Source organism: Saccopteryx leptura, chromosome 1, assembly GCF_036850995.1.
Source record: "Saccopteryx leptura isolate mSacLep1 chromosome 1, mSacLep1_pri_phased_curated, whole genome shotgun sequence".
Classification (NCBI taxonomy): Eukaryota; Metazoa; Chordata; class Mammalia; order Chiroptera; family Emballonuridae; genus Saccopteryx; species Saccopteryx leptura.
The window spans coordinates 311,546,130-311,573,728 of NC_089503.1; the positions used below are offsets into that span (position 1 = coordinate 311,546,130).

Sequence of the window (27,599 nt, forward strand, 5' to 3'; positions counted from 1 at the left end):
TAGAGGAGAGCTTCGTATGCAGTAAGTGGTTAATCACTGCTACTGTTAGGAAGAGGGGCTAGGAGCATTGAGGAGGCAGGCTGGTGGCATCAGGACATCTTTGCAGAATCTGGTATTGGAAGACGCTCGCCTAGCACACAGAGGGTTGGGAAGGTGTTCTCACCAGACAACCCACATATGCAAAGTGGAGAGGAGGAGCCAGCCAGGGAATAGTGTGGCTGGGCAGGGGACTGCAAGCGGGTAGAGCGGGAGGTGACTTCCCAAATCTTCCAGAGAAGTACCAATAATGATAAATGGCTATAATTTAGCAGGTGCTTACAACAAATCCATCACGATGCCTTACACAGGTGATAGTATTTCATCTTCACAACAGCCGTAGGATGTTGGTCTACTTTACAGATGGAGAAACTGAGGCAGAGGGAGCTTGAGTAATCCACCAAAGCCGCACAGCTGGCTAGGGGCAGAGTGAGCATTTGAACCTGTGCTTGCACAATTCGAGGGCTTTTTACTCCTTTTCATGACCTCCTTTCTCTCTTTTTAAGGTGTAGGCACGCCAGCCACCCACCTGTCTGCAGGGCATCAAGTAGGACCCCTGCCCACATCCAGGGTCAATACAGAAAGGCCCCATAGGCTGAAAGGATGCCCTCCAGGACCCCTCTGAATGCCTGTCACTGTAAGGATGCAGAGTTCTCATGGTACCGGGTCCTATGCAGCCTGAGTGGGATGAGTCAGGGCAGGAGGCAGGATAGTATAGTGGCCAGCACAGAGCACAGCCTTGGTCCTGTGTTAATTAGCTGCAGGGCCTGGGGAAAGATTCTTCTCTTGCTTTGGTCCCTGTCTGCACAATGGGGATGGCACCCAGCAACTCCATGTGGGTTAGACTGCACTGCCAGGTGGAAAACAGGTGCCCCGCGAACTGTCGCATCCCAGCTTTCCTCACAAGGAAGGACCCCAGTGACAGGACTGTAGCATCCAGGGAAGTTAGACCAGGGTTTGTGTCTAGGATCTTGTCCAGTAGCTTGGCTCCATCTCTAATGCCTCAATTTCTCCAGCCATTCATTTCTAGACCATGAGGCAGCAAACTGTGCCCAGTGAAGGTGTTGATGCTGCACATTGATGGTGTGGGAGTCTCATACTTCTGAGATCGGGGAATTAGCTTTGTTGAGAACCACAGACTTTTAGAATCATCCAGCTGCAGAATCTTAGACTCTTGGTTTTAGGAGAAGTCTCAGAACGGTTTGGTCCTAGAGGCGCAGGGTTTTTGATTGCCTGTCAATTGAGGGCCCTGGACTTGTGGCCGGCTCTGGGCCCTTCCAGCCCAGGCCCGTTCTGGCTCTTCCTGCTAGGTCCATGCAGGACCTGGCCAGCAGTGCTGAGGGCAGAGGAGCGAGGTTCTGGGGCTTCTTCTTGGACTCTATCTTGTGGGCTTTCTGTTGGAAGGAAGTTCGGAGACTCACTTTGAAACAGAGCTTGATGAAAATCTCCATGTTTTCACTTGGAGTGTGTGTTTACCTGGAACCCGGGGGGGGGGGGGGTGGAGCTGAAGGAGACTGATCCCAGGCACAACTTGGACTTCAGGGCTGTCTGTTCTTAGCACCCACAAGAGGTGCCCACGCCACCCTGTGGGAGAAATGCCTCGCTGCTCCCCTGGGGATGGAAAGAGGTGGGGAGAGAGGAGGGAAGATGGAGTGAAGGGGCCTGATTTCCCCTGGGGATCAGGCTTCTTTGAAGAGATGGAGGTGGGAGAACATCTGGTGAGAACCTGACTCAGGAACAAGAAAAAGCAGCCAGGACTGTGAAAGAAGAAATGATGGGAGGTGGGTGCAAGGTAAAGACAGACCCCCCCCCCACCTCCCAGGGTCACATTTACTCTACAAATCGGCATGGGTGAATGACTCCTAGGTGGGATAGCAGATCAAGAGAGTGGGCCACTATGTATTCATCAATTCATTCATTCATTCATTCATTCATTCATTCATTCATTCATTCATTCATTCATCTATCCATCCATCCATCCATCCATCCATTTATCCGAAGGAGCATCCACTGAGGGGCCACTGGGCTAGGCTCTGGGTCAAATGTGGGGTCACGAAGAAGATGCAGATGCAGCCCCTTCTCTGCAGGCAGCCATGTGAGCCAGGCGCTGTGGCCCGTGGGAGATGTGCGCTCTAATGGAGGCAGCAGGGGCCAAGGGGAACGGCCCCATGTACTTTGAGGAAACTTCATAGAAGAGTGGGCACAGGATGTTTGAAAAGTGGGTAGATTCCTGTGACTCAGTGGGTGTGGGGACCTTCAGTGGGACACAGGCCCAACCCACACCCCAGGACATGAGCATGGTGGTCTTGGGAAGGAACCCAAGGCCTCTCCTGGGACGGAGGATGAAGGAGTTGCACGCTCCTTGGCTGGGTTTTGTTTCCTATCTCAGGAATGGGCACTGAGGCCCCTCATCAGCATGTAGGTGCCCCCAGCTGAGCTGGGACAGTAGTGTGTCCTCAGGCTAGCTTGAATGTTGCCAGGCCCGACCTCCTAGGCACCCACCGTGTCCCTGATTAATTGGCTTTGGAAGTGACGGAAGCAGCAGATGGCCTTTCCTGGTCACTCAGCACCCTCCACTCACCTGGCCAGACCAGAGACAGAGGGGAGCACCGTGGCCAGGCTGCAGCCCTGGCCCCTCTTGCCCTCGGCCTGACTCCCCTCCTCTTGGCTGCAGGCTGTGCCCGGCAGAGGCTGTTGCGAGTCCTGCTGTTTCTACATGAGCTGGCTTGGCAGAGTGTCTGTGCTAATCTGGGCTGACAGCTCCTGTCTGCGGAGAGCACCCCGGACCTCCAGGGAGATGCCTCTCAGGAAGCACACCGCCATCTCCTCCAAGGTCCCTTACTATCACCAAAGAGTTCCCTTGCCTGGCTGCTGCCCAGCTTCCCTTGAACAAAGGGTCCTGTCTAGGGGTCGCCTATGAAAAGGGGTGAAAAGGTTGAGCAGCTCCATCACTTTGCTCATCTGTTTCCTCCTAGTTCTATTTTTTTTAGGGGAGAGGGGGGAGATAGTGAGGCAGACTCTCACATGCGCCCCAATGGGATCCACCCGGCAACTCTATCTGGGGCCAATGCTTGAGTACTAAGCTATTTTTAGCACCTGAGACTGACACACTTGGACCAGAGCTATCAGTGCCCGGCCCATGCCACTAGCTGCAGGAGGGGAAGTGGGAGAGAAGAGGGAGAGGGTGGGGTGGGAGAAGCAGATGGTTGCTTCTCATGTGTGCCCTGACTGGGAATCAAACCCAGGGCATCCATATGCTGCGCTGATGCTCTATCTACTGAGTCACCAGCCAGGGCCAGTTTATGACTTTTAAATACCATCCAGAGACTGTCTCTACCTTGGTGCCACCCACATGGTGCTCCAGGCCACATTCCTCTCTCCTGATCCCGAGATCATACAAAATGACTGTGCATGGATATATACCAGGTGCCTCATCTGTCCAAATGGAGCCCCATCTCCACTGATGGCCGCTCTATGCCTCTGGCCTTGAGCCCTGAACCTTGGAGATGTCTCAACTCCTCTCTTGCTTCTATGCCCCACATCCCATCCTTCTTCTCAACTTTCAAAATATCTCCAGAATTTAGCTATACCCCTCCCCCTACTTTCACTACCTTCATCATCTGGACTCAAGCCAGATGTGCATTATCATGATGGCTGGTGAGTGATGGATGGAACAGGGTGGGCAGGACTGAGAAAAGCAGATGGACGGACGGCCCAGTCTCTACCCTGGAGAGTCACAGAGGAAGCCCAGCATCTGACCTGGACAATCTCAGCAAGGAAGGCATGGGTTTGGGGCCACATCTCTCCTGGATTCCATCCTCAGTGCTTCCCATTTCTGTCCCGGGGGAAGGCAGGAGCTGCCGTCAGGAGGCAGCCACCATGTGGCCAGTGTCATGATCCTGGCCCTGGAGCCCACAAGCCTGGCCCTCTTTCCAGAGATGAGAGTGCACATGTCAGGGTCACACGCAGGCATGTATGCACGATCCCACGAGTGTTATCTCCTGACAGGTCCCCCTCTTCTGCCCCAGTCACCCCAGACCCTTCTCACCTGCAGCTGTGGTGATCATTTCAAACTCCTCAGATCTCTTTTCTCTTCTGCTCATGACATTGGAGAATGAAAGGCAAAGTCCTCATGCTGACCTTCCCCCCCTTGCTCGCTCCCCTCCAGTCACACTGGCTTTCTCATTTTTCCTCGACTGTGTCTGGCTCACTCTTACCCCTGGGCCTTTGCCCTGGCTATTCCCTCTGCCTGGAGAGCTCTTCCCCGGGTGTGCATGCAGCTGGCTCCCTCACCTCCTTCGAGTCTCTGCTCTATGTCTTCTTGCCAGGAAGGTCCTTCTTGGCCCCCATTTTATGCCAAACTGACCCCTGGCTCAAACCTGGCACTCCTTACTTCTTCTCCTTTTCCACTTTTTGTTTTAAAGTGCTCAGCAGCCAACAAACAGGGAAATGTACTTACTTGTTTCTTGTTTTCTTCCTGTCTTTCCTTACTACCAGGACTGTCTGCTTCATGAGAGCAGGTGGCTGTGTTGTTGTTGTTTTTTAATCTGCTGTATCCCTAGGGTCTAGAATAGTGTCTGACACATAGTAGGTACTCACTAAATATTTGTGTAATGGATCTGTTCACTCACCCATCACTCCTTTATTTATTCAAGCTGCCGTCCTCAGAGACTACTCTGTGCCAGGCCCTGGGCTGGATTGGGGGATGAGGATCACCCCTCCTGGGCCTGCTTTGGGATGTTCCTGGTTTATGTGGGAGGCAGAGCTGTGAACCAACAAAGGCCAGAAGTACAATATAATGAATGCTGTGATGGGGGGAGGGGACTGAGGAAGCTCATTGCGGGGGCACCAGCCTAGCCTAGGGACCAGAAAAGGTGACCACTCAGCTAGAGTCTTAAAAAGGAGAAATGGCCTTCCGAGCATGTTCATGGGCCTGAAAGTGACCCAGAACCACAATGGGAAGTGGGTCAGTCTGGCTGGGTCACACCAACCCAGACCTCCGCCTGCCTTGGAAATGGGCCTAGAATTCCCCAAGGCAACATAATAGTAACAGGAACTCTTATGTCAGAGAGTTGGGGAGGCAGGTAGGTGGGAAGCAGAGTGTGTGCAAAGGTGGGGAGTGGAGGTGGTGCTAGGGGCATCTGCCAGCCTAGTTGGAGCTGCAGGTTCAGTATGGCAAGATGGACACAGGGAGTTAGGCTGGGGCCAGACTGTGGGGCCTGTGAGCAGGGAGTGGGCAGGTGGGATAAGCATTTGCACTTTCCTGTTGTGGGGGTGGTGGGTTGCTGATAGCTTCTGACTTCAGGGGGCTCCCCCTTCTGAGGTGTCCTTGCCCCTTGTTATTCCTGAGAACCTGGCTGGACGGGACCCACTGTCCTCTATTTCTATAGATGAGGCCACTGGGGCTCAGAGAGGGCAAGATCTGCCTTGAAACTACCCAGCCAGGACTGAGACCCAGGTTTTCTGTCTTGGGTTGATGCTCCAGGTGCTCACTAGGGTAGGGGCTGCACTGGATGTCCTGGGGACTCCAGTGTCCTCTTTCTCTTCTTGGCTGGAGGAAGCAGGGACCTCAGTCACACTCATGGAGTTGTCTGTAGACTGTCCGTATCAGGCCCATCTGGCTTGTACACTAGGCTGAAGGCCAGAAACGTCACTAAGAGCAGAATTAAGTAAGCTCCAGGAGGGCTTCATGGCTACTGGGGGGTGAGAATCAGAGAAGACTGCCTGGAGAAGGAGGTCTTGGTTGTGGGAAGACGTGGAGGGTGATGAGTGGTCTGAAGTAGGTGGTGACAGGTCTTGAAGGCAGCCTCCCTGTTTCTGTCTCTCTTTCCATCTCTGTTCTGTCTCCATTTTCTGTCTCTCTCTGTTTCACTTTCTCTTTCTCTGTCTTTCTGTATCTCTCTCTTCACTCTGCCTCCATCTCCAATGCCCAATGCCAGAGGACTGAGGGCAAAGTGGAACCGTTCGACTTGCCTGGGCTAATTACTTGGCTTTGGGCATAAAAGGAGGATTAGCCAGGGTCTCTCAGGGTCCTCCCTGACTCCCTAATTCCATGGCTCCCTGTCCCCGGCACAGAGGTAATGAACTTGTTGCTTAGTCCCTAATTAGCTAATTATGCCTTGACTGCATGGCCCTGGGACTCCCTGGGCCCCAGGGAAGAGCTCAGCTCAATAGAGGGAGGTGGGAGTGAGGAGGGATCCAGTTGCCATTCAGGGAAGTCAGTCAGGCAGGTTTTCAGGAGCCTTTCAGAATTTTAATATCCTGGAGAACAAGGGAAATGTAATTAATTGAGCAACAAAGGCTGGGCTCGGGGGAGCAGCCAGGCGGGGATTGTGCTGAGCCACCTCCTCGCCTCCCTGGGCCTTTCTGATCCAGCCCCTTGCAGCTGCTGCCTGGCCCTGTGCTGCCTCCGGCCCCTGTCCTGGCCTCCAGGAGTCCCCCTCTTGTTTAAATCCCAGAGCCCAGGAAGACTCGCATGCTTAGAAATCTGCTGACTGGCCTCCCCAACCAGTGACCTAGCACACAGAGCCCCACACTCCTTAGACCCCTCCTTCCCCTGGTGCACTCTCTGAATGGTCACACCTCTGTGCCTTTGCCATAACTCCTGTCATGTGGAAAGCCCAGCTCAAGTCAGCCCCTCTGGGAATGTGCCCAGAGCTGCCCCACTCCCTGGCATGGTCCTTTCCCCCCCAACACGGCAGTTCCCTGACCTCCTGCTGCTAGACTACAAGTTTGGAGGGGGTGAAAAATGGGATTTGTTTGTCCTTGCCCCCCCCCCCCACCCCCCAGGTAGCCAGTACTGCACCTGGCATGCAGCACTATTGATAAGTGTTTGAGAAATGAATGAATGGTGGGACACCGGAAAGGCCTGTGATGACTTCCTTTACACTCAGATGGATTATAGGGCTCTTGTTGTCCCTCCTCTCAACGTCCCCTGGCTACTCTTGCTGGGGCACATGTGGGGAGCTGAGGTGTTGGGCCCTCACTTACCATGCCCTGTTCTCAACTGCCTGCAAGGGAGCCCTGTGCCTCTCCCGAGAGGGGACTGACCTAATTCTGTGGGGAGAGAGCATGGGGGTGGGCATTAATTATTGATTTCGAACCCACTCCACACAAAGCTCTCATGATGCAAATCCCAAATAATCACCCTTGTTAATAACCACCTCAGCATCAGCCCTGGGATAAATAAAAATTTAGACAGGGCCATTGTTCTCCTTGTCACCACCTTTCCATCCTCCCCTCTCTTATCTTCCACTCTCTCCCCAAGACTTGTCACTTCATGCATTCATGAGCAGTCATTCAACAATGTTGTTCTGGGCCAGGACCTGCTGGGTTCTGGGAGCATGGAGGGGACTCAGACACAGGCCCTGAACCCAGAGGCTTACAGCTCAGTGGAAGAGACAGGAGCATAATCAGATAGCTATACACCAGGGCTAGAAGAAGACCAGTTGTTGATGGGGCCTTCACGGTGTGCAGGATGTACCTGGCAGCCAGGGCTAGGTCAGAGGTGCTGAGATTATGCAGAGCAGAAGAGGGAACGATAAACTCTACATGGGATGGAATGAGAAATAGTATGGGAAGGCTTCACAGAAAGAAAGAGCTTCAACTGGGCTGTGGTGGCTGAGTAGGAGTTTTCCAGACACAGGAGAGATGGAAGAGTGAGAGAGAATAGGATAAGTGAAAGCAAGGAGGTGTGAAATCCCGTGGTATGTTTAGGGAACTTCAAATGATTTGGAATTGCATAGGGTGCAAATTGGTGAGAGAGAGGGAGAGAGAGAGATGAATCTAGAGAGGTAGTCAGTGCTGGATCTCATAATACCTTAGGGCAGGGGTCCCCAAACTTTTTACATAGGGGGCCAGTTCTCTGTCCCTCAGACCGTTGGAGGGCTGGAGTATAAAAAAAACTATGAACAAATCCCTATGCACACTGCACATATCTTATTTTTAAGTAAAAACACAAAACGGGAACAAATACAATATTTAAAATAAAGAACAAGTAAATTTAAATCAACAAACTGACCAGTATTTCAATGGGAACTATGCTCCTCTCACTGACCACCAATGAAACAGGTGCCCCTTCCAGAAGTGCAGTGGGGGCCGGATAAATGGCCTCAGGGGGCCGCATGTGGCCCGTGGGCTGTAGTTTGGGGACCCCTGCCTTAGGGGGTGTGCAAGCAAGGGTGCATATCAGCCTTTGACTCTCTTCGGGGCCAGCATGGACCTTTTCTCAGAAAAATTTACGCATCATACCTGCATCTTTTACAGCAATTTCATAAGGTTCACGAACCACCATCCAGGGACTACCCCACAGCTTCCATAGGTGATGGAAACTTGAGATTCTCATGCATGGTAGTCCAGATCTGTGTTCTAGAGTGGCTGTTGTCAGGACTCAGCCCCTCTCTGTCATGAGCTCTGTATTTCCTGGGCTGGCTTCAACATCAGGCAGGCACTGTCCTCCCTAGGCTTCTAGATGGTCCTAGAAGCTCCAGGTTTAACTCCTCCCAGCTTGTAATCTCTGCAGAAAGAGAGCATTTTCTCCCCTCTAATTCCAGCGGAAGTCTCAGGGCTAACCCTCAATGGTCCTGGCTGGGGTCACTTGCCCATCCAAGACCAATCCCTGGGGCTGAGGGAACAGAAAATGCTGACTGGCCAGGCCTAGGTCATGTGATCTCTATGTCAGCCCACCCAAACCACAGGGACTGGAGTTGGGGAATGATGCTGTTTTCATAAGACTGGGGAAGGTGGCTGGGCAAAAATCACAAAGGGTTCCCACCTGTCTGGGGCTTGCCCTCCTATGGGTTCTCCAGCGATCAGAGAGGCTGGATTCCATGCGTGGAGTCAAGAGTGGATCACATACTAAAGTCATTGCAGTGGATGGTATCACCCAGACCTGGGAGAGCAAGTCAACTTCACAGGTGGGAGATGGGTAGGGAGGGCTGAGCTGTGGAGAGAGAAAAAGCATGGAGGGTGTGGATGGGTCAGCCCAGGGCAGAACAGGGCAGAAGGGAAGGATGGGGAAACAGATGTGAAGACTAAATATGTAGAGTGGAGCCGGAATCTAGGTGTATTCTTCATTTTCTCTGGGGATTGGGAGCCCCAGGGTTAGCTGAAGGTTGAGTGTGGCCCTTGAGCTGGGGACTTTTGCAGGGTGGCTATTGTCTTCTTGGGCCCCTTTGCTGAAGGGCCTTCTCCTCTGAGAGGGAAAGGGCCTGGCTCAAGGTCCTACAGGCCTGCAGGACAGGATTTGAATCAGGAAATCAGAGGCTGTGTGCTTTCTACAGGCTTTTTCTTCCTACCTACCAGGTTTCAGGATGTCAGCCCTCCGGGATGTGGCTAACAGATTCTGCTCTCCTCCCCATGCCTGCCTGAACCCCCTCTCAGGTCTCTGGGTCGCCCTTCCTGGGGGCTTCTGTCTCCATTCCCTTTTCCCCATTCTTTCCCCTTTTTGCTGCCGGCTTGGCTGGTTCATTGCAGCTCTTTCTTTCTTTCTTTCTTTCTTTCTTTCTTTCTTTCTTTCTTTCTTTTTCTTTCTTTCTATCTTTCTTTCCTTTTCTCTTTTTTATTTTTTATGAGAGATAGAGAGAGAGACAGACAGGAAGGGAGAGAGATGAAAAGCATCAACTCATAGTTGCATCACTTTAGTTGTTCATTGATTGCTTTCTCATATGTGCTTTGACTGAGGGGCTCAAGCTGAGCCAATGACCCCCTTGCTTAAGGCAGCAACCATGGACTCAAGCCAGCAACCTTGGGCTTCAAGCCAGTGACCTTTGGGCTCAAGCCAGTGACCTTGGGATCATGTCAATAATCCCACATTCAAGCTGGAGAGCCTGCACTCAAGCTGGATGAGCCCGCGCTTAAGCTAGTGACCTTAGAGGTTTGAACCTGAGACCTCAGCATTTCAGGTCGATGCTCTATCCACTGCACCTCTACTGGTCAGGCTGAAGCCATTTCTCAGGAAGGCAAAGGGCCTCTTCTCCTGACATCAAGCCATATATGAGTTACTTGCTGGCCATGTGTCTTGTATAGGTGACTCTGTCTGATTCCATCATGCAGTGGGCTGGGTCACAGGGTGATTTTGACTGGTATTGGTGTGTCCTGGCATGCTCAGGGGACCTTTGACTGCCCTGGAGATGAAGGGCATTCAGGACACATTCATTAGGCACCTGCTATGCCCATCCTGGTTGGGTGCTGGGCATAGTGAGCTGAGCCAGCCTTGGTCCCAGGCCCTGGATACTGAAAAGAGTGCTAGGCTTAGTGTCAGGACACCTGGTTTAAGTCCAGACTCTGCCATTTTCTAGCTGTGTGACCTGAACAACTAGCTTCAGTTCTATGAACCTCTAGTTGGCTCTTCTATAAAATAGGGATAATATTACCAGCCTCACAGAGTTGTCATGAAGACTGAAGGAGGTCATATTTGTGTATTATTCAGAAGAGTGCTTGGCACATAAAAGGTGCTCCATAAATGCCTGCTTATTCATCCACAATCTAGTGGAAGTGCAGTGGGGCCCAGAGCCATTTCCATGGCCTCTGGGTGGAGGGGCAGATACCAAGGAGAATGTTTCTCTGGTGGCCACAGAACAGGCTGGGAACAGTAAGGAGCCCTGGGCCACGTGTCTCTGCCTCCCCTCTCCCTGCCCCTCTCTCTGTTTCTCTAACCCTGTTCACCTCCCCCTCTTTGGGCCCTCTGCTCCCTGTCTGACAGTCCCTCCTCCCTCTGCATCCCAGGTATGCGGATCCTGGTGAACCTGCTCCTGGACACGCTGCCCATGCTGGGGAACGTCCTCCTGCTCTGCTTCTTCGTCTTCTTCATCTTTGGCATCATCGGCGTGCAGCTCTGGGCAGGCCTGCTACGTAACCGCTGCTTTCTGGAGGAGAATTTCACCATGTGAGTCAGGCCCTGCCACCCAGGTGGCCCTCGGCCAGCTTGACCTTGGGCACCTGTGGTGCTGAATATTTCAGGGCTAGGGAGGTCTCTCCTTTGAGCACCTGGTCCCAATCCTTGTTCCCAGGGGTGCAGCGAGATCAAGGGATGTGCCAAGGTGAGTTGGTGATGTTTCTCTCCTGAATGGCTGGATGCTGACATGAGCACACAACACCTCTGAGCTCTCAAAATTGTTATACACAAAGTCCTGGTGTAAACTAGGCCCTTAGATACCCATTCAGCTCCTAGTGACTCTTACTTAGAGTCTTACACAGTTTTAACTTGGTAATTGAGAGTTGGGGCTAACAGAATGGAAGCAGCAGACTACAGTCAACCCTTGAACAACATATGTTTGAACTGCATGTGGGTCCACTTACACGCAGGTTTTACAATAAATATATTGGGAAATTCTTTGGAGATTTGCAACAATTTGAAAAAACTTGCAGATGAACTTCAGGATTTTTAAAACAATGTGTTTTTTTTTCCTCCAACTTACTGTAGTATACAATATAAAATATGTGCTAATCAACCGTTTATGTTATTATTGGTAAGGCTTCCAGTCAACAGTAGGCTATTGATAGTTAAGTTTTTGGGGAATCAAAAGTTTTATGTGGGTTTTCCACTGCACAATCTCTGTGCTGTTTAAGGGTTCACTGTTGAAGGGTTCACTGTCAGATAGGAGAGCAAAGGCAGTTAAGACCCAAGAAATGATGCTGACAGGGAGAAAGCAGATAGAAAACTTCAAAAGCAGATGTGGAACCTGGTTCTCTAATCACAGCACAAACATTTCTTCCTGTTAGTGACTCTGAGTCATCAAGGAAAGGTCAACTCACATATGGCTCTCTCTGTCTAAAACCAGGGGGTGGCTACTCCTCAGACACGATTGTCAGGAGTTGTTTAAACAGAAATCAAGCTTTGGCTTTTGGAGGTGCTGGGTTGAATTGTCTGAGAAATTTGACACCTACAGAGTCCCAGCAGTGAGGGATCAGCCACATCTCTAGCATTAGTACAGATGTGTCTGCAGATGAGTGTATGTTCATTGTCCGAGGCATTAGTGCACCTCTGCGCCTGCGGTGTGCCGGGCCTGGGGGAGACACTAGGAAAGCACTTCCATTCGTCCTCTCACTCGACAAATGCACCCAAGTGGCTGCTCCCACCATGCCTGTGACCAAGTAGATGGTGGAGTTCCTGCCCTTGGTGAGCACCCAGGCAGGGTGCTGGTCGCAGGTGCCTCCACTGAGTGGCTTTCACGGACCAGGATGGATGCAGGAGGCCTGGGGACACTGTATAGGGTGGGCTGAATCCCTCATGATCTGTTGGTTGTAAAGATGGAGCTAAACCAGAACCAGGGTTAAGGTTGGGGAAGGGGCTGTGTGGGAACAGTGGGTCCTGTTGGGGGAGGGTGACTATACTTGTGTCAGTCATCCAGAAAGCAGGACGTGAGTCAGGGCCTGGGGTGGCAGGAGAGGGCACTGGCTTCTCCTGGCCTGGTTTTCAAAGATAGAGATGGGTAGGTATGAACTCTCAGCTTTGGGCGTTCTCAAGACACATCCAGGCCCTTCTGTCCCCTGTGGATCTGTCCCTGGGTCACTCCGGAGCCACCTCTTCCCATCATCCCAGTCCAGCTCCAGCATTGCCTCCTCCTGGAGACCTTCTCTCACCGCCCGCACCAGACACTCATGCATGATCCCGCTTGATTTTCTTCTTGACACTATCTCTGTCTGAAATGACCTCACTTGTGAGCTTATTTACCTGGTTGTTGGGTATATCTCTAGACCAATTTATTTATGTTTATTTACTTGGTTAGCCATGTAGTGTTCCTGTGTGATGGGAAATCCAAACTGAGTCTAAGAGAGAAGAAGAATCTTGCTCCAGGGCGAGCTTGGCCAAGTCAGAGCTAGAGTCAGAACCTGGGTTCCTCCGACTATTGACTAACCCATGAGAGTGCTCAAAGCATCCCTCCAGGTGCATAAGCCCCTGGGGAGAACAGAGATGGTGGGTTTGAAGGTTTTCAATGAACGCACAATCAGGACGATGTCGTCCAGCTAAGAAGTGACTGGGCCCAAAATCTGAGTATGTTTGGTGTTCTCTGCACAGCACCTGCTCCCTTCTTCCAGATTTTGTCTGGATGTGAACATGCATATACACTGCTGTTTACATCCCCGACTGGTTTTTACACTGTAAATTGCTTTGGCAGTGCATCCTGAGCATGTTTCACATCTGTATTTCTCATTCCACAGGTGAACCACAGTTTGTCTGGCCAGCCCCTATTGAGGGACCTTGAATGGTCTTCAAGTTTCTACTCTTACATACAATTAATAATGAGAAATTTACATTTTTTTCTTTTGATACCGAGTCTTCAGGAAGTTTATTTGTGTTTATGGTGTGAGGTAGGGATCTATTTGTATTATTTTCCACATGGATAGCAATTGTGCCAACACCATTTATTGTTTAGTCCTCATTCCCCATAGATCTGAAAAACCATCTCTGTAATATACTAAGTTCTTTTTTATACGTGGGTTTGTCCCTGTGTACTGTGATGTTCCATGAATCTTTCTGTTCTGGTTACAATACCACTGGATTAAGAATTGTAGTTGTATTTTGTTGTCTTGTAGGGCTCAACTCCACTCATATTTCTTGTTTTAAAAAATTGTCTTGGCCTCGGCTAAGTGGTAGAGCATCAGCCCAGCATGTGGAAGTCCCAGGTTCAGTTCCTGGCTGGGGCACATAGGAGAATTGCCCATCTGCTTCTTCATTCTTCCCCCTCTCCTTTCTCTCTTTCTCTCTCTGTCTCTCTCTCTCACCTTCTCGCAGACAAGGCTCCATTGGAACAAAGTTGGCCTGGGTGCTGAGGATGGCTCCATGGCCTCCATTTCAAGCACTAGAATGGCTCCAGTTGCAATGGAGCAGCACCTCAGATGAGCAGACCACCGCCCCCTAGTGGGCATGCTGGGTGGATCCCAGTCGAGCGCATGGGGAGTCTGTCTCTCTGCCACCCTGCTTCTCACTTCAGAAAAATACCCCCCCCCCAATTTTTTTGACTGTTCTCTCATCTAGATAAATCCCAGAACCAACTGGCCAGGTTCCACAGACAAAATCATGTTGAGATTTTGATTGGGATACCATTGAATCATAGATTAACCCTGTAGGAGGGTAGGATGGGGATTGTTATCTCTGCTTTACAGATGAGGAAATCGAGACCCAAAGAGGGAAAGCACCCACTCCAAAGTCCTGTACATAGGAAGGTTAGATCAGTAAAATTCAGCATCAGTTTATTGAGCACCTACTCTGAACTGACCAAATAGTGTGTGGGACTTGGGATGCTGAGACCTAGTCCTTCTCCTAAAAGAGCCCAGCCTCCCAGGGAAGTTGGGTGCATATGTCCCAAGAGCAATAGTGGAGGCATATGCAGGGCAAGGTCTGGCCACAGGGGGCCCAGGATCAGCCCTGCTTGATCCTGGGGAAGCTCCCTCAGGGAAGCCTCCTGGTGGGAGTGACTCTTGAACTGACCACAGTGGTTCTGGGGGTGTTTTTGTGACCATGTCAGAGGAGGGGAAACGTGTCCCAGGCAGCGGGAACAGCATATGCAAAGGCCTAGAGTCAATGGCAGTGACCTCTTCCCTTCTCTTTTACCCACCATCACATCTGGACAGACAAGGGGATGTGGCCCTGCCCCCCTACTACCAGCCAGAGGAGGACGACGAGATGCCCTTCATTTGCTCCCTTTCGGGGGACAATGGCATCATGGGCTGCCACGAGATCCCTCCACTCAAGGAACGGGGCCGTGAGTGCTGCCTGTCCAAGGATGATATCTATGACTTCGGGGTGGGGCGCCAGGACCTCAATGCCAGTGGGCTCTGTGTCAACTGGAACCGCTACTACAACGTGTGCCGCACGGGCAGCGCCAACCCCCACAAGGGCGCCATCAACTTTGACAATATTGGCTATGCCTGGATTGTCATCTTCCAGGTGAGGCCGCTCAGGCTGGGTACCCACACCCCTGCTGGGGCCTGGGGGGCTGAGGCTTGTGAGAGGGGCTGGAGTCAGCAGCTTCGCCTGCCAAGCAGTGCTCTGTGCTAGACATTTGCTACCACTTTCATTGAAATCTGCCCAACTTGCTGGTACAATAGGTATTCTCATGCCCACATTACAGACAGAGCAACTGAAGTTCAAAAGAAAGGGCTGTAGGACCTTGGGTGCATCGCTTGATGTCTCTGCACCTCAGCTTCACATCTCTAAAGTGGATAACAGTTCCCCCCCACTTTGAGTGGCTGAGAATAATGAGCCAGATGATGTGAGCAGAGCAGTCACCCAGTGTGCAGTGAGTGCTCTGTCAGGACCACCTTCCCGCTGTCCTGCTGTCGTCAGAGAGCAGTCACCCAGTGTGCAGTGAGTGCTCTGTCAGGACCACCTTCCCGCTGTCCTGCTGTCGTCAGAGAGCAGTCACCCAGTGTGCAGTGAGTGCTCTGTCAGGACCACCTTCCCGCTGTCCTGCTGTCGTCAGACGGAAGAAGGGGCAGGAGGAGAGGGTGGTGGCGAGAAGCCCCTGAGGAGGCGGGTTGTGTGTGTCCCTACTGAGGTGGCTGCTCTCCTCACTCTGCTCTGGGGAGCAGCAGGGTCACAGAATCCAGAGCTTCCAGGCGTGATGGTGCCAGCCTGTCAGCTGCATTCTGGGACCTCCAGCCAGGGAGGGTGGGTGGGCTGCCCAGGGGCTCTTGCTTTGTGCATTTTCCAGAAATGAACAAGACAGCAGTGCTGGGGAGGACCCTGTGCCAAAGCTGCTCCACCTCCTTCTCTGGGAAGGAAGGTGTGGGGACAGTCACACGAGCCTCATCACTGCCATACTCCCAGGCTTGGCTAAGCTGCAGCACAGCCCTGTTAGGTGGGCCTGTTAGCCCCACACACTGAAGAGAAGGAGCTGAGGTGTGGAGAGCGGCCCAGCCTATGAGCAGCAGCTGGAGCCCAGGAAGCCCTCCTTCAGGCTTCCAGTCTTGGTGTGGTAGACTGGAAAAGGGGTGGGTGCTGGAGTGACAGGGACTAGCTCAAGTCTTTGTTCCACTCTGGCTGTGTGACCTTGGGCAAGTGCCCTCACCTCTCTGAACTTGTTTCTTCACTTGTATAATGAGCATGTGGATGCTGTCCTGTATAAGACGTAGTGTATGTAAAGCATCCTAGCACACAGTAGGGCCTTGTCTGGGGCACTACTTTTGCTGCCTGCCTTTCCTGAGAATCAGCCTGGCTTAGGCCCTCTCTCCCTGTCTGCCCTGTCCTGGCTGCAGGTGATCACTCTGGAAGGCTGGGTGGAGATCATGTACTACGTGATGGATGCCCACTCTTTCTACAACTTCATCTATTTTATCCTGCTTATCATAGTAAGTGTCAGAGAAGCTAAGCCTCTCTGGGAAAGCTCAAGGACCCATGGATAAGGGGACAGAGTTGGGGGGGAAGGGAGTTAGTAGTTCCAGGGAACTCCTCAGAGCCAGAACAACTGGGTGGGAGAGAGCAGGAGGGACAATTTTTTTTTTTTTGTATTTTTCTGAAGCTAGAAACGGGGAGAGACAGTCAGACAGACTCCCGCATGCGCCCGACCGGGATCCACCCGGCACGCCCACCAGGGGGCGATGCTCTGCCCCTCCGGGGCGTCGCTCTGTTGCGACCAGAGCCACTCTAGTGCCTGGGGCAGAGGCCAAGGAGCCATCCCCAGCGCCCGGGCCATCTTTGCTCCAGTGGAGCCTCGGCTGTGGGAGGGGAAGAGAGAGACAGAGAGGAAGGAGAGGGGGAGGGGTGGAGAAGCAAATGGGCGCTTCTCCTGTGTGCCCTGGCCAGGAATCGAACCTGGGACTTCTGCACGCCAGGCCGACACTCTACCACTGAGCCAACCAGCCAGGGCCAGGAGGGACAATTTTTTAAATGCATCCCAGCAGCTATGATTGAAGGGACTCATTAGGGGAAGCTGCTGGAAGCATCCATCACTTCCGATTGTCTTCATTTCTCATTTTCCGGCATTTGAGTCCACCCTGTGGCTCCCACTCCTGTTTCTCTGCCTTGTCGTCCCTGGGAATACATGCTTTTCCTTGACCTGAGACAGGTGCAGCCCCAGAATGAAAGCTTCTCCAGCTTCTCCCTTTTTCCCCGGGGCAGGGAGATGAGAGGCTCTGAAACGGAGGCTGGGGCTGCTTCCCAAGCAGAGTTTGGAGAGGAGACCAAGCCTGCTGTGACTGTGGAGCTCCCTGAAACTCTGGGAGGGACCCCAACTCTCAGGCAGCCCTGCCTTGTGGGGGGTGACCTGGAGATGGAGGCTGGGCTCCACCTGCCTCACAGAGCATCTCCCAGAGCAAGCTCCCCAGAACAGTCTCCCCAGAACAAGCTCATCCACCATGTCATGCCTGACTGCAGCTGCAGCCACCATTCCCACAGTCCCCAAATGTCAAGGTGATTCACTCCTGAGAGAGTCCCCGCCGGCTCCCGGCTGCTGTGAGCTGGCTTCTCTGGCTTCCTGGTGGTGGGAGAGGGCATGCCTGGCCCTCTGGGACAACACCTCACCCTGGCCTGGTGGGACCTTGACCTGGGGGTTTAGGACAAGAGTACAGGTAACCTGAGGCATACCTGCTGTGGCTTTGCTTTGATGACTTTCTGAGGAGGCTGGGGCTTTGGAACCGTGAGAGACACCAAGGTAAAAGGAGGTGGACACAGACTTTGTTCAGTGTCGCCATTCGTCCACTGGTTGGTTCAGTCACTCCCAGCACATTCAGGGAAGCCTGCACTGACCCAGGCCCTGGGCAGAGTGCTGGAAGCTGAGCAGGGAGTCAGACGGGGCCCTGCCCTGGAAGAGCTCAGTTTCATGGGGGAAAATGGGCTACAGCAGACAGTGACCAGACAGCATCTTAGGAGCCATGACAGAGGGACACCAGGGAGGCCTCTAACCTAGCCCAGAGGAGGGATGGGGGAAGCAGGAGGCTTCCTGGAGGAGGTGACACCAGAATTAAGACTTAAAGGCTCGGGGTGGGGGGAGAGGGGGTGGATGTGACAGCTAGAGGAAGAGCCTGCTGGGTAGGGGTTGATCACAGAGACCCTGAAGCAGACAGAATACTCCAGCAAGGGCGACAGTGTGCCACAGGGTTGTTAGAGAAGTCTAGAATTCCAGAGAGTCTGGAGAGTGCCATCGCTCCTCCTCCTGATGGAGTTAGGGGTTAATTTTGGGGTCGGTCACTATTAGCGTGACTCAGGGCGGGCCCCTCGCTCCTGAGCTCCCAGTGAAATGGAAACAGTGACAGTCCAGACAGTCTGAGTGACCATGCTGTCATTTACCCCTTCAACCCTAGACATGTAGTGTTACCTGCTCATTCCTCAGGTGAGGAGACTGTGCCCAGAGATATGAGGTACCTGGCCCGGGCCGTCATGCTAGTGATGGGTCCTTACCCCTTTGACCCAGATCTCCAGTGCTTCTTCTGATTGAAAAAGTTCTAAGCTGGTCCTGCCTGAACTTTCCATTTTACAGATGGGGAAGTGGAGTTCCAGAGGGGATGGAGAGATGCCTGGGTCCCTCAGGGGCAGCAGTGCAGAGATGGGCTGGGCAGAAGATTGACAGTTGTGAGCTCCCAGAGGGCAGGAACTGTACCCCTCACACAGTCCTGGGAGGGAGCAGGTTTCCAGGAAATGCTTGACAAAGAAATGATTGAGAGAGTGAAGGCACGGGGTATGTTCTTACCTGGGAATTTTCCCAGAATCCTCTGGGCCTGGAAGCCTCCACCTCACGACCCCAGAACCCTGGCCCCCAGCCATGCGATAGGGAAAAGAGGGGAGAGTAAATCAGCGACTGGGGCTGCAGCCTTTATGAACCTCCTGGCGGGCAACCTGGAAGAGGATGAAACCCCACCACCACCACTCTCTCCCTGGCAGGGTCTGAGCTCATTCAAAGACTGAGCAAATGCCAGGGGAGAGGCCTGGACAACAGAGCAGGAAGGGCCCCTGGAGCTGAGCCCTGGGACTTGAGGCGGCAGGACTGTAGAGCTCCTCCCACCATCCCTCTGAGCCCAGATAAACCACACAGGCAAACCCTTTCTCGGTTTCTTCTCTGCTCTTGTCTGGATGCCCAGCTGGACCCAAGGGCAAGGTCATAGAGAGGGCAGGGCTGGCGTGGGACTCGGGGTCTGGATAGCCTTAGAGGGGCTGTGCCTTCCTCTTGGCCTTAGCGCCGATGTCCCAGATGAGAGGGCAGCTGTGGCCAGAGCCTAGGGCTCTAAGGGGAGCAAGTTTGGAAGCAGGTCCCAGTGGGGCCTGGGGAGCCGCCTGGGCTACTGCTGCCTGCAGCCCTGACCTCCTCTTGGAGCAAGACCTCAGTGCTCTTTTCCTGTCCCTACCTGTGCTGTGCCTCTCCGTCCTTCCGGGCCCTCCACCCTCCTTTCTTCCTCTGTCTTCCTGTCTCAACCTGCCCCCCCATCACTGTGTCTCCTGTGCCCTCCGTTTCTGTCCTCTCTGAGTCTGCCTCACTCTATCTCTCGGTGTCTCTCCTTGTCCTTGTGTCTCTGTGCACCTGACTGTCTCTGGCATCTGCCTCCCGCCCTGTCCTTTCCCTGTTTTATCTCTTATCTGGCCCTGCCCCTTCCCCATCTTCCTTTCTGACTCTTATCCATCTGCTTCTCGCCCTGCCTCGCCACTGTCTCCATCTCTGTGTCCCTGTCTCTCTCCATCTTCCTCTCGTCCCAACCTCACTTCTCCTCACCCTTCTATCCCCTCTGTCCCTATCCTCTCCTCCCGTTGGTCACAGGTGGGCTCCTTCTTCATGATCAACCTGTGCCTCGTTGTCATAGCGACCCAGTTCTCGGAGACCAAGCAGCGGGAGCACCGGCTGATGCTGGAGCAGAGGCAGCGCTACCTGTCCTCCAGCACGGTGGCCAGCTACGCTGAGCCCGGCGACTGCTATGAGGAGATCTTCCAGTACGTCTGCCACATCCTGCGCAAGGCCAAGCGCCGCACCCTGGGCCTCTACCAGGCCCTGCAGAGCCGGCGCCAGGCCCTGGGCCCGGGGGTCCCCACCTCCACCAAGCCCGGGCCGCATGCCAAGGAGCACAGGCACTTCAGTAAGTGGTCCCGCTTCCTGTGGCCTCCAGGGTGCTCCACCTGGGTCTCCGACTGGCAACTCAAATGGCACTGTGCACAAGCATGTCTCCCTGTCTCCCCAGCACAAGCAGAGCAGGCCAGTCCAGCAGGTTGAGAACCTAGATTTCCCCTGGGAGCTCCAGTCTGCACCCCTCTTTCCCTCTCCTTGTTTCCTGCCAGTGCCTGGCCTGGGCTAGCCCCGGGCTCAGGTTGAGTGCAGGTGGACTTAGGCTCTGTCCCTGATACTCACACTTGAAAGACACGAGCAATTCTCTGTCCTCAGTCTTGCAAAACTCTAAAATCCAAGCCCCCCCCCCCCCCCCCCCCCGCCGCGTCCCTCTACTGTAGTGTAGTTGGCCTCACCCCTGCATGGGTTTCTGCTGTCACCACATGATCGCTAACACATTTGAGCAGTGACTCCTGGCCACCTGGAATAAAAGGGCCAGGCCACCCTACAAAGGCATGATATGTTGGGGACATCAGTGTCACTCTGTGATCTCCTGCTTCTGGTCCATTTTTGTCACTGGTTGTTTCTGAGAATTAGCACTTTAAGCTCAGAAAGGGCTCTCTTTTCAAACAGACCCGAGGCAGGCAGAGTGAGTAGTGTTATCCCTAGAGAGGATGAAAGGAGTCACTATAGTTTGCATAGCATCAGTGACAAAAACTCAGCATCAAGGATGTCAAAGTTTTGTCTCAGTGGAGCCACCTTGGGGGAAAATGAGCCCCAGGAGGAGGCAAATGTGCCACAGTAGGTGGGCCCCACCCCAGACCCAGTCTTGTCCCAGTTGGTGCCAAGAAGAAAGTCAGCAGGTGTGAGGACTGTGCCAGAGCAGGTGTAGGTGTGTGAATTAGAGCAGCCCTGGCCCCTGCTCTGGGCTCTGGGGCACAGTCCTGATACCTGCTGACTTTCTTCTGGGCAAACCACCCAGAGACAGCTCTCTGACTCCTCTTTGAAATGGTTTACAGATCACATAAGTCAGGTCTGGCTTCTCACACCCCCTCCCTGAGCAGCAGATAAAGGCACCAGGAAGCTCCTACCCTCACCCCCATCTGCCCCTGTGACCTGTGCTGCCTCCTGCCCCTGGAGCCAGCCAGACTCTCTCAGCTTGGGCGGAGGGAGGTCCCAGGACCTTCTGGAGAAGGTGTGCACCCTTCCCAGGGCTCCTGCCTCCTTCCCTCCCTGGGACACAAGTCCCATGTGCAGGCAGGAGAACTGAAGAACACTGAGGCCACCTCCACTTCCTTGGAGGGGCGTCCATCCTCCACACAGGCCTGGCTCTTCAAAAAGCTCCTCAGCCATTTCCCAAACTCTGTGTCAGCAATCAGGATGGTGGGGAGGGGCTGGGGTTTGGGGAGGGTCTGTTCAGTGACTAACCCAGGGCCACAGCTCAGGACGTGATGAATCAAGGACAGTTAACTTGTATGTGTGCCCCAAGCACTGCTCTGGACACATCATGCTGAGTAACTAATAGAAAGTTCCACAACCCATTGGTGGGCGCTCCTGGTCCACGCTTTTGCACAGGGACAACAAAGCGCAGAAGGTGAAACCTTTTCCTTACGAACCACAGGCCACTCAGGCCTCCAGGATGGGCTGGCACGTCCCAGGAAGATCCTGTGGGCAATAGGTACCTGAAGTACACATGCAGCTGTGTCCCGGGGTTAGGCCAGCACCTGGTGTGGACAGGTACTGCCTCCTCTGAGACCCTTGAGTGTGACCTGAGGCACCAACCCTGCCCTCTGTTTGCTTTTCAGAGCTATGCCCAAAACACAGCCCACTGGACCCGACGCCCCACACGTTGGTGCAGCCCATCTCTGCCATGCTGGCCTCCGACCCCACCAGCTGCCCCCGCTGCCAGCATGAGGTGGGCCGGCGGTCCTCAGGCCTGGGCAGTACTGACTCAGGCCAGGAGGGCACGGGCTCTGGGGGCTCCGGTGGTGGAGAGGACAAGGCTGATGGGGACAGGGCCCCGAGCAGCGAGGACGGGGCCTCCTCAGGGCTGGAGAAGGAGGATGAGGAAGAGCAGGCGGATGGGGCCAACCGGCTATGCGGGGATGTGTGGCGGGAGACGAGAGCCAAGCTGCGAGGCATTGTGGACAGCAAGTACTTCAACCGGGGCATCATGATGGCCATCCTGGTCAACACCGTCAGCATGGGCATTGAACACCACGAGCAGGCCAGTGGGGGTGGGCACCAGGGCCTGGGCTGGGTGTGGTGGGGGTGGGCTGGGGCACCCACGCCAGCTCCATCCAGCCTAGCTGTGTCGAACACCCACGTGTGTCTGTCTCCCCCACTGACCAGGGCTGGATCCAATTTATCCATGTGGCCTTAGTGCCCAGCCCGGGGTCAGGCACAGAGGAGGGAGGAGCTCAGGGCACCTGCTGAATGGGTGAATAGCCATTGTGTGAAGTAGGGCTAGGGCTGGTCTACTTGGGGTGAGAATGACAGAGATCTGGGTCCTGTCCCCTTAAGCAGCTCAGCATGAACACCAAGGCATCCACTGTGCATCTGCTGTCAGTCCCTGCTAAATCTAACTTCCATTCATTGCTTCTCCGCGTGGACCCTCTGTCCATTTTCCCCAGGACAGCTGGAGTGATGTTTCCAGAGACTGGGATATCCCCTGCCCACAACCTTCCACAGCTCCCCATTGTCTATGGCACAAAACACAGCCCTTTGCACTGACATTCAAGTCTCCTTGTGGTCTGCCTACAACATACCTTCAGCTAACAGGGTGTTCTCCTGTCCTCAGGGCTCCCATTAACCTTGCCCTCCCACAGCCCCTCGGCACTGAGGGTAGCCCTGTGGTTGTCTTGCGGAGGCTGTCACCCATCTCCCTCCTTGGCCAACCCTGCGGTTTCTTCTGTCCTCAGCTCTAGTGCATGGGGTGAAGGGGGAGTGTGGCCTGAGTTGAATGATGTATCCCAAGCTCCTTAGGCCCCTGGGAGTATGGCGGGGGGTTCAGTGGTGGGAGGAGTTCAGAGAAGGGTACCCAAAGAGGAACAGCACGGAGGAGAAGATGGCTTCCAGGAGGGGTGGGAACACGGAGAGGTTGTGTGTAAAAGGAGAGGAGGCTGTAGGGACACAGGATGAAGGGCTGTTGAGGGTTAGCCCAGATGTCCCCAGTCCATAGTTCCTGCCCAGGTGACAGCCAAGATGACACCTTTGGCCCTGACTCCATTGGGAACAGCACCGTTTTCTGGATCCAGTATCCCCAGCCTACAGGTCACCCCAGCCCTGGGAGGGCACTCTATTTGGCAGCTGGCGACCCTGAGGCCCAGGGAGGGGATGTCACTGGCCCGAGGTCTCACTGCCAGCCTCTGCAGAGTTTAGGGTTCCGATGCCCCCTTGGCTTCCCTGCTGCCCTCTTTCTGCAGAGTGCCCCACCCCACCCGCTGCACCCTGCATTGGGCCACACTCTCATTTTCCTCTTCATTAGTTCACCAAGCTCAAGCCCCATTCAATTTACTTAAATGTGGCCCTTGGGGATGCCGTGACACTCTGTTCAGAGCTGCTGGTTTGCCAGTCATTCTGGCTTAATTAAAAACGTCTCTGGGGAGGGCTGGGGGAAGGCTCTGTGCAGGGTAAAGCTGGTGAATCAGGTAGCCGGATCCCCTCGCCTGGGTTCCAGCCTATGGCCTTTGCCTGGCCCAGGCCTGCAGGAGACTAGCGCTCCCAGGGAAGGCCCCATAGGGAACAGGTGCTACGGGGGTGCTGGCTCTAGTGGGGCAGCACCAATGGGGCCTGTCACAGTCTTGCTACCAGAGCCTGGGAATTCTTCCTGCCAGTGATTTGCTGGAACCAGCTTGCAAGAGCAATTTTCTAACACTGAGGAATTTTGCAAGGCCATTATTAAAAACAGTTGGTAGCTTGAAATTGGCCATGGTGGAAGTATTTACACCACGGAAATTGGCATATGCTACAAATCACAGTTATTCTTCAGAGGCTTGTTTGCCAGTGTACTACTACTGGTCCCTGTTTTCTCAGCTGTCCCCTCCAAAGCAACATAGCAGTTGGGGAAGCTCTATCCTCCAGGCCCAACCTCTCTTTCTACCTGTCGGCCCCAGCCTCAGACCAGGCCATGGTTCCTGCCGAAGCCTCTGCATGATCTCCCTGCCTGGCCTGTGCCCCCTCGCTCCTTCTGCCATATCTTGCCCTAGTGAGCTTCTAGCCTCAGATATGCTGGTGACTCTCCTCTGGCACTGTAGCCCCCACTGGGCTGGGAGAGACTGTTCTCAATGGCTAATCTCCTGCCCTTTGTAGGGTCTGCCTTGGGCTCCTTAGCTATGAAGCAGGTGTCCTACCTTTGTGCCCTTTCCCTCATAAGGATCAGCTCCCATTAACTGATCACCTATTAAGTGCCAGGCCTAGAGCCTGCATGGTGTTCTGAGTCCTCACAACCTCCTCACAGAGTGGCTGGGATGGGGATAAAATGCATTAAGAAGCCTGGCACCTAGTGGGTGCTCACTAGTTAGTTATTATTTTTGAGTCTTTTCTTGAAGCCTATACCATCATTTTGGGGGTGAGTTGACCATCTGCTGCCTGGAGCCTCAAAAAATTAATTAAAGAAAAAGTGAGGGGGAAGGAGAATTTAAAAAAATGCTCTTTTTAAAGCAGCTCTGAGTGGCAGCCATTGTTCGGCAGAGCTCGGTGCGGGGCCTGCTTGTGGGCTGCTGGTATTTTTGCTCCCTCTCCCCAGATCCCGGACACTGCTCAGTGGGAAATGATCCTCCCCATGTTTATTTTAAGCTGCTCTGTCTGAGTGAGGCCTGCAGAGTGAGGTGGCCCAGGGCCTCCAGGGGGCAGGGAGAGAGAGAGGGGAGGAACAGGAGAAAGCAGGTGCGCACAGCCCTCTCCTGCAGGGGTGGTGACCTTGAAGGGGGGAATCCTGGAGGCTCCCACACACTGCAGCTGCCCACTTTGCTGGCAGGAAGCTTAGTGTGGCCACCACGGTGGCAGGTGGTAAGGGGGACAGAGCCTGGCCACTACTTCCCTACTCCATCTATAAAGTGGAGGTCACCCTGTCTCTCTGGTCATGGTGCTCAAATGAAAGGGGAGATCACAGGCACCCATGGCCTTTAGGTGGTCACTGCTGTCAAAATCACAGGGGAGCATCACCAGGATCCTCGTGACCACAGATGTTATTTCTTTCAGGGACGGCCTGGGGCAGTGACAGGGTATAGGGAGTGTTAGCCAGGCGGGGCCCTGCTTGTGACACATAGGTGGTCAGATGGTGCCAAAGTCTGCCCCCAGCCCCTACCACCTTAGGAAGATAGTGGGTCCAGAACTGTCTGTAACTGAGGCTGTGTGACATCATCCCCACTGGGCAGACGGGGAAACTGATGCTCAGAGAAGTGGAATGGTGGTGAGCAGCTGTTAGCTCACCACCTGGGAGGAGACCTGGGTTTGAGATCTGATTCCACTACTGGCCAGCCATGGCCGTGGGCAGTCACATCTCTCTGAGCCTCACGTTTCCTGTCTGTAAAATGGGGATACCATAGGGCAATGTTTGAGGCTTAGATGAGATAATTCATGGAAAGTGCGTAGCATCACCTGGCACGTGGGCAATACTAACACCAGCTGTCAATATTATCATGGGGATGGCGCTGGGCCCATGTTCATGGGGCAGTTTAGACTTCTGCCCAGCTGGTCCTGTATCTACCCCTGCAGAGATGGCCAGAGGCTAGGCTGCCTGGTGCCTCCCAAGCCTGGCATTGGCAGGGATGTGGCGGCTCTGCCCCCCCCCCCCCTGCTTCTGGACTTACCTCCAGGTTGCAGCCCCTCCCCACCTTCCCTCTACCCTCTTGCCTCTGGCTTAACCTGGTTGTTCTGCCCTTTGGCATCTCCTCTCCTCTTCCACTGGGTGGCTCTTTGCCATCTCCAGCCACTTGTCCACAGCCCTTTCTGTCTGTCTGCTCTTTCCCCTTTCTATCTCTGACCGACACGGTTTCACGGTCTTGGTCCATTATGTACTGAGCTGTGTTTTCCTCTGTCTTGTCTCTCCACAACCTGTCTTTGCCTCTCACTCCCTGGGCCTGTCTGTCTCTCTCTGTCCATCTCTCTCATGGCTGACCCTCTTCCTCTTCACATACCCACCTTGGTCTCATTCATTATGTCTATATTTGTCTGTCTGTCTGTCTCTCCTACTCACTGTCTCTTTCTCAGAAAAATGCTCGCAGGAGTGATGGATGGTCCATTAGAAAAAGATTAACAGGTGTGCACCTGAGTAGAGAAACAGCTGTTGCGTGGGAGGAGGGGAGCAAGCAGGTGACCTTTCCCGGAGAGCAGCGGGCTCTGCCGTCAATTGTGGGCAGAGTCTGTGTGCTGCGTGTGTGGCTTGGAGCAGGGTGATCTGCAATTATGAACTGTCAGCGCCCACATTTCTCATCTCCTGAATGTCGAATGTCATTTGGCCAGCGGGGAAATTGGTGGTTCCAAGCAGCATCTGGGCCCTGACTTAGGCCTGGATGCTAGACCCCTGCCCCTCCCCACTGAGAAGCCTCTCTCAGGGTCCCACTCACCTTTTGGGACCATTTTCTGAGTCAGATAAAATTACATATGGGAATGGGGCTTTTTCCTTTCATCTGGGCTAGAGAGGAGCTGGCAGTTTTATTAAATTTCCCAGGTACCAGGCGGGAAGCAGGTGTTTTTTTGTTTTTTCTCTTCTTTTGAGCCAAATAGAGTCAAAATCAGGCCCAAGAGGTAGCTGGCTGCCAGGTAGAGGGGCTTGGCTGGGTGTGGGCGGTGCTGATGGATGGCAGCCCTCCCACCTTCTTGCCCTGACGCTGACTGGTCCTTTTGCCTGGAAACCTTCTCTTCTCCCTGTTACCTGCTCCTCTCCGCTTTGAGGTCTCTGCTGAGATGTCACTTCCTCCAGGAAGCATTCCTGACTCCACTATCATTGTTCCCTAAACACCCTCAGCTTTCCTGTCTTTAGCACCTACTGACTGGTTTGTTAGATAACATGCAGTAGGGCTTTGCTACCAGAGCCTGTACTTCCCGAGGGCAGAAACAGTGACCGGACTCATTCACAATGGCCACCATGGGTAGCACAAGCCAGCACATAGTGGGGCTGGAGAGACCTGTGGATGATGCACTAGTGAGTGGGTGAAGGAGAGAGTGGGTGAGCTCAGGTGGGGTCTCGGTGTGTGTAAGAGAATAGTAGTTTGGAGTCTGACTTGGTTCAGTGCTTGGCTCTGCCGCATCGGTGCTGGGTGGCTCTGAGCTAGTCGGTTCACCACTCCAAGGCTCCGTCTCCTCAGCTGTAAAATGGCGATGTCCACCGGGACCTCACAGGCTGTTTGAGGCATCCGTGACTGGGCTGGGTATCAAGCTCAGCATGGGCACGTGGTTAGGTCTATCAAACAGCCCTCCCCTTGTCTGTGATTCAGGCAGGCCTTTAGCAGAGAGGTTTGGAATAACTATCATCTCAGCCCACCTCTCATTTTATGGATGAGGAAACTGAGGCTGAGGAGGGGTGGGGTGGACCTGGAACTTTGCCCCCAGTCGTGGTCTGTCATGTGGGGTTGCTCACATGGTCCCCTTTGC

At 53.7% G+C, this 27,599-nt stretch overlaps 1 protein-coding gene across 4 annotated transcripts in view; it reads left to right on the forward strand.

The window, feature by feature from the left end:
- Nucleotides 1–27,599, forward strand: part of CACNA1I (calcium voltage-gated channel subunit alpha1 I) — a 110,220-nt gene that overhangs the window by 53,253 nt on the left and 29,368 nt on the right. For 3 of the 4 annotated variants that reach the window (XM_066358468.1, XM_066358464.1, XM_066358465.1), the window contains 5 exons: nucleotides 10,762–10,921; nucleotides 14,611–14,926; nucleotides 16,237–16,329; nucleotides 19,725–20,037; nucleotides 21,809–22,230. In XM_066358468.1, the coding sequence (XP_066214565.1) occupies nucleotides 10,762–10,921; nucleotides 14,611–14,926; nucleotides 16,237–16,329; nucleotides 19,725–20,037; nucleotides 21,809–22,230 (1,304 nt within the window). The remainder of the gene's footprint in view (nucleotides 1–10,761; nucleotides 10,922–14,610; nucleotides 14,927–16,236; nucleotides 16,330–19,724; nucleotides 20,038–21,808; nucleotides 22,231–27,599) is intronic. The other variant, XM_066358466.1, reaches the window with a different exon arrangement.